The 15,330-nt window shown below is 40.7% G+C and overlaps 1 protein-coding gene across 1 annotated transcript in view; it reads left to right on the top strand.

Moving 5' to 3' along the window:
* MACO1 (macoilin 1) overlaps positions 1-14,211 on the top strand; it is a 94,766-nt gene extending 80,555 nt beyond the window's left edge. Inside the window, exons 7-11 of the mRNA XM_049774729.1 lie at positions 3,342-3,500; positions 4,135-4,317; positions 5,612-5,732; positions 8,501-8,675; positions 13,754-14,211. Of these exons, the coding sequence (XP_049630686.1) occupies positions 3,342-3,500; positions 4,135-4,317; positions 5,612-5,732; positions 8,501-8,675; positions 13,754-13,956 (841 nt within the window). The 3' untranslated portion in view covers positions 13,957-14,211. The remainder of the gene's footprint in view (positions 1-3,341; positions 3,501-4,134; positions 4,318-5,611; positions 5,733-8,500; positions 8,676-13,753) is intronic.
* The last annotated feature ends 1,119 nt before the right edge of the window (positions 14,212-15,330 follow it).

Below are 15,330 nucleotides of genomic sequence, written 5' to 3'. Positions count from 1 at the left end.
CCCAATCCAGGAGCGATTTCTGAGCGCATAGCCAGGAGTAATCCCTGAGTGTCAAACGGGTGTGGCCCAAAAAAACAAAACAAAACAAAAGAATAGGAATGATAAAAACCTATAGAATAATGTGTGATACATAGTTCTTACTGAACATTTGTTATTTTTTTTCTACCTTGTACTTATTCATAGACCCTCTCTCCCATGTTACTGAAAATGGATTTTGTTGTTTTATTTAAAAAATCTTTTGTGGGGGGCTGGCGAAGTGGCGCTAGAGGTAAAGTATCTGCCTTGTAAGCGCTAGCCAAGGAAAGATTGCAACCTCGGTTCGATCCCCCCCACCCCCGCGTCCCATATGGTCCCCCCAAGCCAGGGGCAATTTCTGAGCGCTAAGCCAGGAGTAACCCCTGAGCATCAAACGGGTGTGGCCTGAAAAACAAAAACAAAAAAAAAATCTTTTGTGGGGCTGGAGTGATAGCACAATGGGTAGGACATTTGCCTTGCACACAGCCAACCTGGGTTTGATCCCTAGAATCCCACATGGTCTCCCGAGCCTGACCTGAATGATTTTTTTTTCTTTTTTCTTTTTTCTTTTTTTTCTTTTTTTTTTTGGTTTTTGGGCCATACCTGGCGGCGCTCAGGTGTTACTCCTGGCTATCTGCTTAGAAATAGCTCCTGGCATGCACGGGGGACCATATGGGATGCCAGGATTCGAACCAACCACCTTAGGTCCTGGATTGGCTGCTTGCAAGGCAAACGCTGCTGTGCTATCTCTCCAGCCCCTGAATTATTTCTAAATGCAGAACCAGGAGTAATATTAGTTCACCACCGGGTATTCCCCCCCTTCCCCCCCAAAAAAAAATTCACTTCGGGGGCCAAAGCAATTGCACCGCTAAGTATGGCCCACAAACTTAAAACAAACAAAAACTTTTGGAAAAGCCACTTATGTTCTTTTTATAAATTAAATTCCCTATTTTAGACATTGTGCTTTACAGAATGGTTCATAATATAATTATTTTTGACATTCAGTATTCCAACACCAACTCTACCCAGTGTAACATTCCCTTCACCTTTGTCATTAGTTTCCCAACCTCCCTGAAGCCTGTCCCTTGGCACATTCAAATAATTTACTTAATATTGCTTGGTACAACTAAATGATAATGGAATTATTGGGAAAAAAGAAAATTTGTGAAATTGTCATCTCAAAATGGGGTTGTTATGTTATTATTTTATGGTCTATTAAGCTGTATGTTGCTAGCTTAGCATTCTGCTGTTGGTTCTGTTTCTTGAGCTTAAGTGGCTTCTTTTTTTTTTTTTGGTTTTTGGGCCACACCCGTTTGACGCTCAGGGGTTACTCCTGGCTATGTGCTCAGAAATCGCCCCTGGCTTGGGTGGACCATATGGGATGCCGGGGGATCGAACCGCGGTCCTTCCTTGGCTAGCGCTTGCAAGGCAGACACCTTACCTCCAGCGCCACCTACCCGGCCCCTTAAGTGGCTTCTATAATTTCACATCTAATTTGATGTATTCCTGTTGGGAAATCAGTAATAAAATTATGGTGGTGGTATATATATATATATATACACACACACTATATCTAGCTATATAGTCCATGACTTTAAGGGTTTGTGGACCTGGACTGATGATCTCATGTGAATACAGCAGTGGTTCATGGGGCCCCTCCAAAGGATGAACCCCAGTGCAGTTAGCTGTGAGGCTGATATATCCATGAGTTTTTCTTGCTAATAGGACTTCCTTTCAAGAGTTAGATGAGTCTATGGTGTTGGCCACTTTTGCAGACATGGCAAAGGCTCTGGATCATGGCCATAACTGCCAGGACTTCTGGAAGTACAAAGGCCCAGGGAAAGGCAGCCTAAACTGGCTCCAAACTGTCCCTAGAGATGTGAGCCATATTTATAACTTTTTTTTTTTTTTTTTTTTTTTTTGGTTTTTGGGTCACACCCGGCAGTGCTCAGGGGTTACTCCTGGCTGTCTGCTCAGAAATAGCTCCTGGCAGGCACAGGGGACCGTATGGGACACTGGGATTCGAACCAACCACCTTTGGTCCTGGATCGGCTGCTTGCAAGGCAAACGCCGCTGTGCTATCTCTCCGGGCCCTATATTTATAACTTTTTATTTAAAGTACCTTAATTTGTTTATCCTAATAAAACTAAAAATCCCTTTTATGAGATTTGATTTTTATATTTTTTGTTGATACTTTTTGGTCTTAATGGACATATGATAGATCTTTCTATATATCACTTAAAGTAAAACTATTAGTGTTTTAAAGAAAATAAATAGGCTTGGGAAAATAGCTCAGTGATAAGAGTGCTTGCCTTGTATATGTGAAGACTGGGTGTGATTCTCCAGCACCAAAAAAAAAAAAAAAAAAAAAAGAATAGAAGTAATCAAAATGATAATCTTTGGTTCACAGATGGAATTTTCTTCTGATTGTGAGAGCATGCAATTTGTTCCTTTTTTAAATTGTTGCCAAGTCTAATGAAATCTCTCCTTTCAAAATCACCAGAAGTGTGAATACCATTTAGTGAGGATATTAGCTATTTCAGGAGGTTTTTTCAGACACTCTTTTTTTCTAGGCCCATGGTAGAAGGGAATCTCCAGCAGTAGACACTGATCTTTCACAGAGGTTGTCAGACTTATTTGACCTACTCACCCCTTTTTAGGGGGAGAAAAAGAAAAGAATTACTTAGTTTTCCCCTGGAAATTTACTTCTTCTAACAAAAAGCAAAACTATTACAGTTCTTCCCTGGTTATGGTACTTTTGCTTTTTAAGTATTTAAAGTATTGCCCACTTTAGGATATACTGCTCTGTCTTGAAACCTGGTAGGCCTGGAGCCAGATATTAGAAAGTTAACTCCCTTGATTGTGGGTATGGGGAATTCCTCACTAGGAAAAGGTTTCCTTACCTATCCTAAAGTCACCTTCTCTTTGCCTTCCTTTTCTCCTTTATTAAAAGCTTAGATATTCACAAGTACTCCATTGACCTATCAGTATTCATAAAATTTGAAGCAAAGTCAGAAGATATTCTCTGGTGGGAAGAGATGGGATTCAGGCAGAAGCATTCAACAAAATGCAAATTGCAGGACCAGGGAGATAGCTCATAGCAGTACTATGGGGAGGCCTGAATCTATCTTTAGCTCCTAGTTTCCTAGTATCCCTGAACACATTGCTGGAAGTAGCCCCTGAGCACCGCTGGGTATGGCAAAAAAAAAAATTGCTTGCTGGAGTTCTGGTAATAGCTAGAACTGCCAGGGGGATCCAGGACTTCAGCCAGACTTTTTCCCAGTGTCCTTTACGTAATAAATATGCTGTATTTCTCCTTCTCTTAGGCTGGAACAAGACATTAAAAAGTTAAAGGCTGACCTGCAGGCTAGCCGACAAGTGGAACAAGAGCTCCGCAGTCAGATCAGCTCCCTCTCAAGCACTGAGCGAGGGATTCGCTCAGAAATGGGCCAACTCCGGCAAGAGAATGAGCTGCTACAGAACAAGTGTGTACCTTTTAGGCCTTTGTCATGAGCCAGGTGACCTCATTGATTCTCTTATTTCCAGGGATTGGAAACCACGATTCATGGTGACAAAGAGCCTTAGCAGAAGTTGTTTTAAATAAAGTATTTGTTTTAATGCCAGATATTCATCATCATATTATAAAACTATACATACTTATCTACTTCGAAGTACTATTATGTACCATTTTTCTCATTTAACAGCTACTCCGCAAAAATAGAACTTTTGTATTAATAGTAATATTTACAATATAGAAATTTGTTTACGTGCTCGCTTCAGCAGCATATATATTAAAATTGGCAGGCTCAGGAGACACTTTGGGCTGCTGGGGATCAAATTGGGCCGGCCACTGCAAGACAAATGCCCTACCTGCTGTGCTATTGCTCTGGCCCCTGGTTTCAATTTCTTTCAGGGTGCCTTGACACTAGAATTAATTCTGCACAGTTATTTGGCCTTCTGATTAGCTGTAGCTTTAACTCTCTCTGTAGATTACCTTCTGTAAATCATTTTCCTCTTAGGTACCCTTAGAGGTTATATTTGTCATTTGTTGTTTTAGCTTGTTAGTAGGAATCATGACAGACTAATGTAAGACTTTGTATGACAATCATTTTCATATAGATTACACAATGCTGTACAGATGAAGCAAAAAGACAAGCAGAGTATCAGCCAGTTGGAGAAAAAACTAAAAGCCGAACAGGAAGCTCGAAGTTTCGTAGAAAAGCAGTTAATGGAAGAGAAAAAAAGGAAGAAGTTAGAAGAAGCTACTGCCGCCCGGGCTGTTGCATTTGCCGCTGCGTCTAGGTACGGTCACCTGAGTGCTTGCTCCAAGATCGACTATTCTTATACCCAGACACACATGGGAGATTTGGTGCCTTGGGCAGGATTTGAAATACAGCAATTGTGCACAGATGAATTACTTTTAACTAATTTAAGCCCCATCTAGTCATCTTATTTATAAAATAAGATTAGGGAATTGCCATCTGTGGGCAAAGTGCTACTAGTCACTTTGTATAAGATTAATGATTGGAACTCTCTTTGAGAGAGAGTCCTTGAAATTTTTTTCCTTTACAGAACTATTATTACTTTCTAGTCCAAGGTGTGGTCTATTTGTGAGGGGTGTTTTGTTTTTGTTTTTTTCCACTTTGTTTTGAGGGGCTATTTAGCGTCACGTGTTGATGCTTGTGGATATGCATCTTATTGTATAATTGTGGAACCTTCGGTGCTTTTTTTTTTTTTTTTTTTTGGTTTTTGGGCCACACCGGCATTGCTCAGCGGTTATTCCTGGCTGTCTGCTCAGAAATAGCTCCTGGCAGGCACGAGGGACCATATGGGACACCGGGATTCGAACCAACCACCTTAGGTCCTGGATCGGCTGCTTGCAAGGCAAACGCTGCTGTGCTATCTCTCTGGGCCCACCTTCAGTGCTTTTAAGATTGAAATGGGCACAGCAGCACTCAGCCTGTTGCGTACTCTCTTGCCTTATTGTCAAGTTTTTCCGTTTAAAGTGTAAGGTAAAATCTTGAACACTCCACATCTTATTTTTATTCCAGTTCTTTGACCTACAAATCAAATTGCCTTGGATTAATATATCTGTATAATCGATTTCTATCTGGAAAACAGAACATATGCCCTGTGTATTTTGGGGATAGGAGCTCTGCTGTAGTCAGGGCTTACTCCTGGCCTTGAGACTAGGGATCAGATTCCTGATACCTGGCTCATATTAGACACCTAATTAGTGTAATTATTTATTTGGGGGGAATGTTTTGAGCCACACCTGGTGGCATTCAGGGTTACTCCTGGCTCTCTGCTCAGAAGTCACTCCTGGAAGGCTTGGAGGACCATATAGGATGCCGGAGATCGAATCTGTATCTATCCTAGGTCATGCAAGGCAAACACCCTACCACTGTGCTACTACTCCGACTCCAATTAGTGTAATTATTTTAAACCATTGTTGAAAATGTCAGAGAACAGAAAGAATAAGCATATTGAGTAAAAACGTGAAACCCAGTTGACACTGGAATTGAAGAGAAATATTTGTCCTGTAATATAAATCTTTAATTTTAAAGATCTGTTTCCTTCTTATCTCTTTCTAAAGGGGAGAGTGTACTGAAACCTTACGGAATCGGATCAGAGAATTAGAAGCAGAGGGCAAGAAGCTCACAATGGACATGAAGGTAAAAGAAGACCAGATCAGAGAACTAGAACTAAAAGTTCAGGTAAGCACGGAACAAAAGGCTCTTAAATTTTAATTTGTCTATATTAGGGTTGTACTCTATTTTGCAACCTGGAGATGGTACCTGTATAGTTTTGTTTTTTGTGCATACCTAGCAGTGCTCAGACGTTACTCCTAGTTATGTGCTCAGAAATTACTCCTGGCAGACTTGGAGGACCATATAGGATGCCAGAGATTGAACCTGGGTCTGCCATGTTCAAGACAAATGCCCTCCCCACTGTGTTATTGCTCTGAAGATGGCACCTTTTGGTATGCCTCTAAGATTTGCACTTCAGCAGCACATGATAAGGAAGGCTGATGTTTCTGAGAAATAACTAGTTTGCAGGGGCTTTGATGTTCTTTGACTACTTTTTTTTTTTTTTTTTTTTTTTTTTTTTTTTTTTGTTTTTTGGGCCACACCCGGCGGTGCTCAGGGGTTACTCCTGGCTGTCTGCTTAGAAATAGCTCCTGGCAGGCACTGGGGACCATATGGGACACCGGGATTTGAACCAACCACCTTTGGTCCTGGATCGGCTGCTTGCAAGGCAAATGCCGCTGTGCTATCTCTCCGGGCCCGTTCTTTGACTACTTAAGCCAAGAACTTGACTTTGACTCTTCAAGGAACTCATTGTGGGATATTAAAAAAAGAAAAAGATAGTAGAGTAAAATGCTCAAAGACAATAGAGACGGGGACCAGGGAACTAGTCCAAGTAGTGATAATTAGAAATGATCACTCTGGACAAGAATGGTTCCTGAAAGGAGATAAAGTGGTATGCATGATGCTCCTTCAGTAACAATATTGCAAAACACAGTGACAAAGAGGTGTGTGTCTGCCAATGCATCCAACCCATTTTCGATCCCTGGCATCCAGTATGGTCCCCAGAGCATGCCAGGAGTGATTCCTGAGTGCAGAGTCAGTAGTAACCCCTGAGCATCACAGATGTGGCCCAAAATCAAACCAAAAAAAGGAAAAATGTCTGCCAGAGAGGCCGCAGGGAATGTGGGGAGAGCAGAGAGGGACACGAGGGACATTGGTGGTGGGAAATATGCACTGATGTAGGGATAGATGTTGAAACATTGTATGACTGAAAATCATGAAACTCTGTATATGGTGATTCAATTTAAAACTATTAAATAAAACTATTACTAGTAGGTCAGTAGAATAGATCACCTAGAGACAAGTCCTAAAGCATATAGTAAAGCTGGCAGCAGATATGGATGGGAACAAATCTCTAAAACTCTTCATCTCTACTTACACCAAAAATGTAAACATATGGGGCCGGAGAGATAGCATGGTAAGGGTTTGCCTTGGATGTAGAAGGTCAGTGGTTCGAATCCTGGCATCCCATATAGTTCCCTGAGCCTGCCAGAAGCGATTTCTGAGTGTAGAGCCAGGAGTAACCCCAGAGCGCTGCTGGGTGTGACCCAAAAAAACAAACAAAAAAATGTAAACACATTGAATATTTCTATAGGTATTCTGCAGATGTTTTAAGACCTCTTAAAACATTTGGTAAATGGTTCAGAGAGACAGTACAAATGTTACCTTGCATGTGGCCAACCTTGGTTCTATCCCTTGCACAACATGTGACACTTAAACACAATAAGAGTAAACCCTGAGCACAGAGCAAGATGTAGCCTAACACTGCCAGCAAAGGAAAAAAGAACCTGGTAAAACAACAAGTAATTGTGAATTTATTTTCAATTTTCAGGCCTCACCTGTCAGTGCTTAGGACTTACTTCATGGTTCTGTGCTCAGGGATCACTCCTCGTGGGCTCAGGGACCAGATAGGGTACCAGGAATAGAACCTAGGTCAGTTGTGTGCAAGGCAAACACTTTTACTTGCTACACTATCTCTCTAGTATGTAAATTTATCTTTTTGTTACTGTTTTCAGCCATACCCAGAAATGTTTAAGGGTTACTCATAACTTCAGTGCTAAGGGAGGACCATGTGGTACTAGGAGTTAAAACTAGGGTTCCAGCATCCAAAAAATAAACTCCTGTCCTTCAGCTGTCTCTATGAATATTTTATTGAAGAGAACCATATTAAAATTCAAAAAAGAATCTCTCATAATCCAACCACAAAACATTTTTTTAGTCTTCTTAATCATAACTTGATTTTTTTACTTTGTTTTGTTTGGGTGCCATACCCAGCAGTGCCCAGGTGTTGCTCCTGGTGATGCTTCAGGAACCAAGTTTGGGATGCCAGATTTTTAGAGTATATGAAAACATATACTCTGGTACTTTGAGCAATCACCCTGGCCCTTTGTATCAGCAAGAAGGATATTCGTTGTTTTGTGGTTCTGGTTTAGGCTTGTAGTAGAGAAAGTATTTTGGGGTTTTCTGTTTGTTTTATTTTGTTTGGGGTCATGCCCAGGTCTACTCAGGGATTATTCCTGGTTCTGTGTTCAGGATTCATCCCTGGCAGGGTTCAGGGGACCATATGGGTGCTGGGGATTTTTTTCTGGGTTGACTGCATGCAACAAAAGTAGCTTACCCATGTTTTATCTCTTCAGCTCCAAAAATATGTTTTATTTAGAGATCATTGTCATCTCTATAGATCCTAACAAAGTCAACTTATTTGTTAAATGTTTTTGTATTGCACATCAACATGTAAATAGATATATTGCACTTGCTATAAGTAACAAATTCTAATCTATGAACCAGCAGGATTCTTTCTTCTATACCAGTCAATTATAGTAAGATTTGATTTGTGATTTTAGACTAATTTGTAAACATTCATATCAAACTATCTTGTTTGGTCATATTGATAGGAACTTCGAAAGTATAAGGAAAATGAGAAGGATACTGAAGTGTTAATGTCAGCCCTCTCAGCCATGCAAGATAAAACACAGCATCTGGAGAACAGCTTGAGTGCAGAGACAAGAATCAAGCTGGACCTATTCTCTGCACTTGGGGATGCAAAGCGACAGCTTGAAATTGCCCAAGGTAGGAAAATAAAGTGTCCCAGTTAAGGGGTCTGTCTGAAAATGAACAGGGATACAGAGAACAGAGCTCTTTAGAACTCTGAATCAAAGACATTTCAGTTTTCAGTGGTTTTTGCAAGTTACCTAGTGCTCACTTATCAAGGAATGACATCATATGATTCATCACATTGGTTTATTCTGAAGATATATTTTGAGATGAGATATCAAGTGCACTGTATATATAAAGGAGTTCTGACTTTCTATGCATGAGAAGTTTGCAGAATTAAGGGCACAGAGAACTGTCAAATCACCAAAATGTGCTGATGTAACTGTGTGTACAGAGATTTGAAAGCATAGAGAAGCAGCAATTAAGCCAGTCTGGGGAGTTAAATATGGCCCTCTCTTCAGGTAGTTTATGTCTGACCTGAGTCTTAAATGATGAGAAGAGATTAACTCATTGAAGAAGAAATGTTGGGTGTGGTAAGATTTTTTTTTTTTTGGTTTTTCGGGCCACACCCATTTGATGATCAGGGGTTACTCCTGGCTAAGCACTCAGAAATTGCCCTTGGCTTGGGGGGACCATATGGGACACCGTGGAATCGAACCACGGTCCTTCCTTGGCTAGTGCTTGCAAGGAAGACACCTTACCTCTAGCACCACCTCACCGGCCCCGGTAAGATTTAAAGATAAGCTAAAAAGAGAAAACTTGGTCAAGATCAGAGAAGCCAAGAGGACTTCAAGTATATTCAGAGCAACAAATGGCTTTACTTGGCTGTAGTGAAGGTTGTAAATGAAGACTGATGGGAAGGAAGTATGTTTGATTGATAGATAGATAGATAGATAGATAGATAGATAGATAGATAGATAGATAGATAGATAGATAGATAGATAGATATTTACTGGGACCCTGGGAAGGAAGTGTGATAGATAGATAGATAGATAGATAGATAGATAGATAGATAGATAGATAGATAGATAGATAATTTATTTTCTGGGACCCTCTGCAGCCACTATGAGAATCTCTGACAGACAAATACATGAAATGTCAGATGGTGAGAAATGTAGTATTGATAGATAGATAGATAGATAGATAGATAGATAGATAGATAGATAGATAGATAGATAGATAGATAGATATTTACTGGGACCCTGGGAAGGAAGTGAGATAGATAGATAGATAGATAGATAGATAGATAGATAGATAGATAGATAGATAGATAGATAGATAGATAGATATTTATTTTCTGGGACCCTCTGTGCAGCCACTATGAGAATCTCTGACAGACAAATACATGAAATGTCAGATGGTGAGAAATGTAGTAAAATAAAACAGTGGCAAGAAAGGTTGTATGCATGTGTGAGGGAGGGTAGAGCTGGTAGATTGACAGGGATGATACTAAGAAAAAACAGTATTTGAGTTGAAACAGAAGAAAAGAGAGTGAGTGAGCTATTTCATCTAGGAGTTAAGCACGTCAAACCAGGTCTGAGTATTGGAGCGACTTAGAGTCAGAATCCATAGCTACTTTTGCTGAACCTTGTACGCTGGGAAGAAACTTAGACTTTACTGTTCAGTGACATGTACGTAGCATGAGATGCTTCTGGACACAGATGTTAGGATCTAATCAAAAGAAATTTGGATTTTAGCCAATAAAATGATTAGGTACAAATAAATCACTAAAAAAAATTTGGTTCTTTTTAGGGGAATGGGAGGGGAGGCCACACATGGCTGTGGTCAGAACTAACTCCTAGCTCTGCAATTAGGATCACTCCTGGGGGCCTTGGGAGAATCTATGAGGTTGTAGAGATTGAACATGGATCAGACATGTGCAAGGCAAGCACTCTACCTGCTGGACTGTATTATCTCTCCAACTCAAAAAACCATTTTAATGGTTCACATAGTAAAAGGAAAGGAATATTTCAGTAGATATTCCCAGAGAATTTGTACTCTGTACAAGACTTTGTACTAGAAAAGAAAACCAAGTTTAAAATTATAATTCCATTTACCCCTGGCTTGGGGGTCACCAAAGTGTTACTCAGTAGACCCTATAGTACTTGGCTTACTCTTGACTCTGAACTCAGGGAACCATACAGGGGGCCAGGGGTTGAGACCAGGTTAGCCGCATATGAGGCAAGCATCCTACCTGCTTATACTCTCTTTCCAACCAGTACCAGCAGGAGTAATTCCCGAATGCAAAGCAAGTGGTAACCCTTGAGCAGTTTGATCCCCAGGATCCCCTATGGTCCCCCAGCACTGCCAAGAGTAATTCCAAGAGATTGCAGTCTTTTAAATCTTATAAGATATACAAGTTCATGGGGGTAGGAAATTGATTATGGCAGTGATGCTCACTTTTGGTCATAGGGACCACTTGACATTAAGAATTATGGAGCACTCATTTTCAGATGGATTACATCTACCAGTATTTATTTATCTATTAGAAGTTGAAACACCAGTTGGTAAAATGCTTGCATTGCTTGCAAGCTGGGATCAGTCCCCAGCAGCACTTATACACCCCAGCCCCACCCAACCCCAACCCAAGTAAGCCTTGAGCATCATTGAGCACAACTTGGTGTGGCTCCCTTAAATGAAAATATAAATATGTTTATTTAAAAGTCATCAACATACTGTTAACACATAATACTTTTTTTTTTTTTTTTTTTTTTTTGGTTTTTGGATCACACCTGGCAGCACTCAGGGGTTACTCCTGGCTCCACACTCAGAAATCACTCCTGATGGGCTTGGGGGACCATATGGGATGCCAGGATTCGAACCGCTGACCTTCTGCATGAAAGGCAAAAGCCTTACCTCCATGCTATCTCTCCAGCCCCACATAATACATATTTTTATAAAACGCAAAAAAAAAATAGAGAAAATGGTAATTTCTTTATTATACAGCAAATATTTTAATTTTGGACTCAATCTTTACAATTTTATATGTCATTGTAGTTTCTGGAAGACTTCAAAACTCATGAGACGAGTGTGAAGAAGACATATAACCTTTTGTTATAAAGGCAGCTTGACCCTGTGTGCCTTGTTTTGTTTTTGTTTTTTGTTTTTTGGGGTTTTTTTGTTTGTTTGTTTTGGGGTCACACCCGGCAACACTCAGGGGTTACTCCTGGCTCTGTGCTCAGAAATCACTCCTGGCAGGCTCAGGGGACCATATGGGATGCCAGGATTCAAACCACCGTCCTTCTGCATGCAAGGCAAATGCCCTACCTCCATGCTCTCTCCGGGTCCTCTGTGTGCCTTGTTAACTGTGTTTTGAAAATTGCTACACCCAGGGTAAAACAAGTAGAAAGGCCTACTGTCAAGGCAGAGGATTTGAGAGAGCACAGTAGAAATCAGGGGTGACTTTCTGAAATTTGGGGACCCTTAGCTGTTAATGCAGAGAAGATATCAAAAGAAGCATAAATAGGGAAGTGCCATGTAGGAGCTAAGTTCAGGGAGTGTGTCTGAAGCTAAGGAGGGAAATGTTATTAAAATCCCAGCCAAGTGCCAGTTGAGAGACACCTTGCCAAGAGGTAGGGAGAACAGTGTAAAGTTAGTAAGAACCTCAATGCCAAAGCCACAGAGTCCAATTTGCTGTTGAAGAACCACAGCAGAGTGAACTACCATGACTGATTCTGAAGCCTCAGTTCTGTTTTCTTGGTCTGATACTTGAGATAGCTCTTGCTCCCAGAAAAAATATTTCAACTGTAGTCAGAGAGATAACTCAAAGGCTGATCACATGCATTCTATGCCAAAGTCCCCGATTCAATCCCAGCATAGCAGGAGTGACCCCAAATGCTGCCAGATGCGACTCAAAATCAACAAAAAGTATTAGAGGTCAAGAAGTGAAGCCAAAGGGCCGAAGAGATAGCATGGAGGTAGGGTGTTTGCCTTGCATGCAGGAAGGTGGTTCGAATTCCAGCATCCCATATGGTCCACTGAGCCTGCCAGGAGCGATTTCTGAGCATAGAGTCAGGAGTAACCCCTGAGCACTGCCGGATGTGACCCAAACCAAAACCAAAAAAAAAAGTGAAGCCAGGGGTCAGTGCGATAGTACAGCAGGTAGGGCATTTGCCAATAGTAAAGCCAACTCTGCATCCCATCTTGTCCCCACCACAGCAGGAGTAATTCCTGAATGCAGAGCCAGGGTAACCCTTGAGCACTTTGATCCTCAGCATCCCATATGGTCCCCCAGCACTGCTAAGAGTAATTCCAAGAGTGCAGAAACCCCTGAGCATTGTCTGTTATGGCCCAACCCCTCACCCTCCCAAAATTAAAGTGAAGTCAAAGTTCAAAATCAGTGGGCCAGGTAAGAGATAGTATAGGTATTAAGACACTTCCTTTACATGCAACTGATCCTGGTTGGTTTGATCTCTAGTATTGTGTGTAAAAAAACAAAAACAAAAACAAACAAAAAAAAACCAAATGAATACCCTCTAAGATTGTTATAGATGGCTGCTAAGCTTAAATCATGACTCCTAGAAATTGACCTCTTTGAATTTCCTCTCATCGTCACACCCACATAAACTTTTTTAACGAACTGTGGCCCACATTCTAGATCAGTGGTTGGTAACCTACGGGTCACGAGCCACATGTGGCTCTTTCCACTTTTAATTTGCCTCTTCTGTGTGCCAGGCGGCTGCTCCAGGAGTCAGGACTCTGCTCCTAGCCTCTGTCAGTGCGTACCCTGTGTGGCTCTCAAAATAAATTTCAGTCCTGGTTTTGGCGAGATTTGGTTCAGGTGAAAAAAAAGGTTGCTGACCACTGCTCTAGATCTAGCCTGCTGTTTATTCATGTAGCACCCAGGGGCTAACAATGGTTCTTGCCTTTTTATTTATATGATTTAAAAGACAGTATGTGACTCGTGATTCCAAAACTGTTTACTATTTGGCCCTTTTCAGGAAAAGTTTGTCTGCCTTATAAACTACTGAAACTTTATTTATTCTGAATTATTTATATGTATATTATTTTTATATTTATTATATTTATATAATATTTATATTTATATATTCTGAATTATTTATTTTGAACAGAATCCACTTAGGAGTGACCCCGAAGAGGGTGTGTTTGGGGACTTTTCTCTTCTTACTAATGGTGGGTCTTTGATCTTCCAGGACAAATTCTTCAGAAAGACCAGGAAATCAAGGACCTAAAACAGAAGATAGCTGAAGTCATGGCCGTCATGCCCAGCATAACATACAGTGCTGCCACCAGCCCCCTGAGCCCCGTTTCTCCCCACTACTCTTCTAAATTTGTGGAAACCAGCCCCTCTGGACTTGATCCCAATGCCTCTGTTTACCAACCCCTAAAGAAATGAAGCCAGCTTTGTGTTTTGCTTAACCATTTGGTTACCAAAAGGCTTCACAAAGGAATGTCTCTGGCAGTCAAGATAAAAAAAGTTTATATTGTATTTGTGGGACTGTATATGTTGTCATTTTTAAAGGGGGGGAGATAACATCCAGGTCCGATTAGAACTGCCCATCAGTTTTTCTTGTAAATTTTTAGAAGACCTCACAGAACTTTGCAGTTTATTTTTCTCGGCCAATACATTAAAACCATTCTTGGATTTCAAGTAGCCAGTTTTGCCTTTTATGTATTATTACAGTTTCCTCTTGAAGAAAAAAAAAAAAAAAAGCAGGTTTTTTGCTCTCCCACCCTCTCTTTGTTTCTTAAATTAGGAAAATCTGAAAATTGGATTCATAGGGGCTGATAGTGAAACTTAGTTTTTAGAGAAAAGTGGGTTAAGTTTTATTTTATAGCTAATATAGCTAATACAGCTTTGATTTTATAGCTGCACTAAAGAAGATGATTGTTGCTACTAGAGAAAATGGATTTCCCATCCAAGGACCAGACAAATTCAAGGGGTGTTACTCTTAAGCTGAGGGGAGACTCAGGTGATGATGAGATTAGCTGTGAGGTTGTCACAGGGATTGTGTTTGCAGTGTTCGTATTCCCATCAGTGTATTTAACCCTGGGAAATTGCTAGCAGCAGTCTTGTTCATAGTGCCTTGGGATAAGACATTTCAAGAGGAAAATTCATGATTTTTAATTAACACACACACACACACACACAATCTGTCTTCTATCTGTCAAGCTCACTGCGAATCCTGCTGTAAAACTGGTGGGTAGCTGGCCTGTTTGTGACACCATAGGTCTCTCTATCTTGTTTCTTCCATAGAAACATCACAGTGCTCTGAATTTGTTTTGAGGAATGCGCATTGGGAAAGGGAGCTGGGTGGTGTTTGTGTATGAGAGACTGTAATGAAGGCTAATAAAAGCTGCAGTTCATGTTTTTTTTTTTTTAATCATTTCATTTAGCTGTATTTTTCACTCTCCATCTTGTGTTTGACTGTTTAAAAGAAACGACTATTTTTTAGCTCTTGTGCCAAGGTGGTGTTTTGTTTTTGTTTTAAAGAGTTTTAAACTAAGAACTGCACAAGAAGTTCAGTTCCAGATATATATTATACATTGACAATTTAAAAGTGTTTGCACTGGGGCCGGAGAGATAGCACAGCGGTAAGGCGTTTGCCTTAGACACAGAAGGACGGAGGTTCAAATCCGGCATCCCATATGGTCCCCCAAGCCTGCCAGGAGTAACCCCTGAGCACTGCCGGGTGTGACCCAAAAACCATTAAAAAAAAAAGTGCACTGACAACTTTTAGAAGTGTTTAAGAATCTGTGGAGTAGGGAG

The sequence above is a fragment of the Suncus etruscus genome, chromosome 6 (assembly GCF_024139225.1).
Source record: "Suncus etruscus isolate mSunEtr1 chromosome 6, mSunEtr1.pri.cur, whole genome shotgun sequence".
In the NCBI taxonomy this organism is placed as follows: domain Eukaryota; kingdom Metazoa; phylum Chordata; class Mammalia; order Eulipotyphla; family Soricidae; genus Suncus; species Suncus etruscus.
The sequence above is the reverse complement of the archived record's forward strand: the minus strand, read 5'-3'. Positions and strand labels throughout refer to the sequence as shown.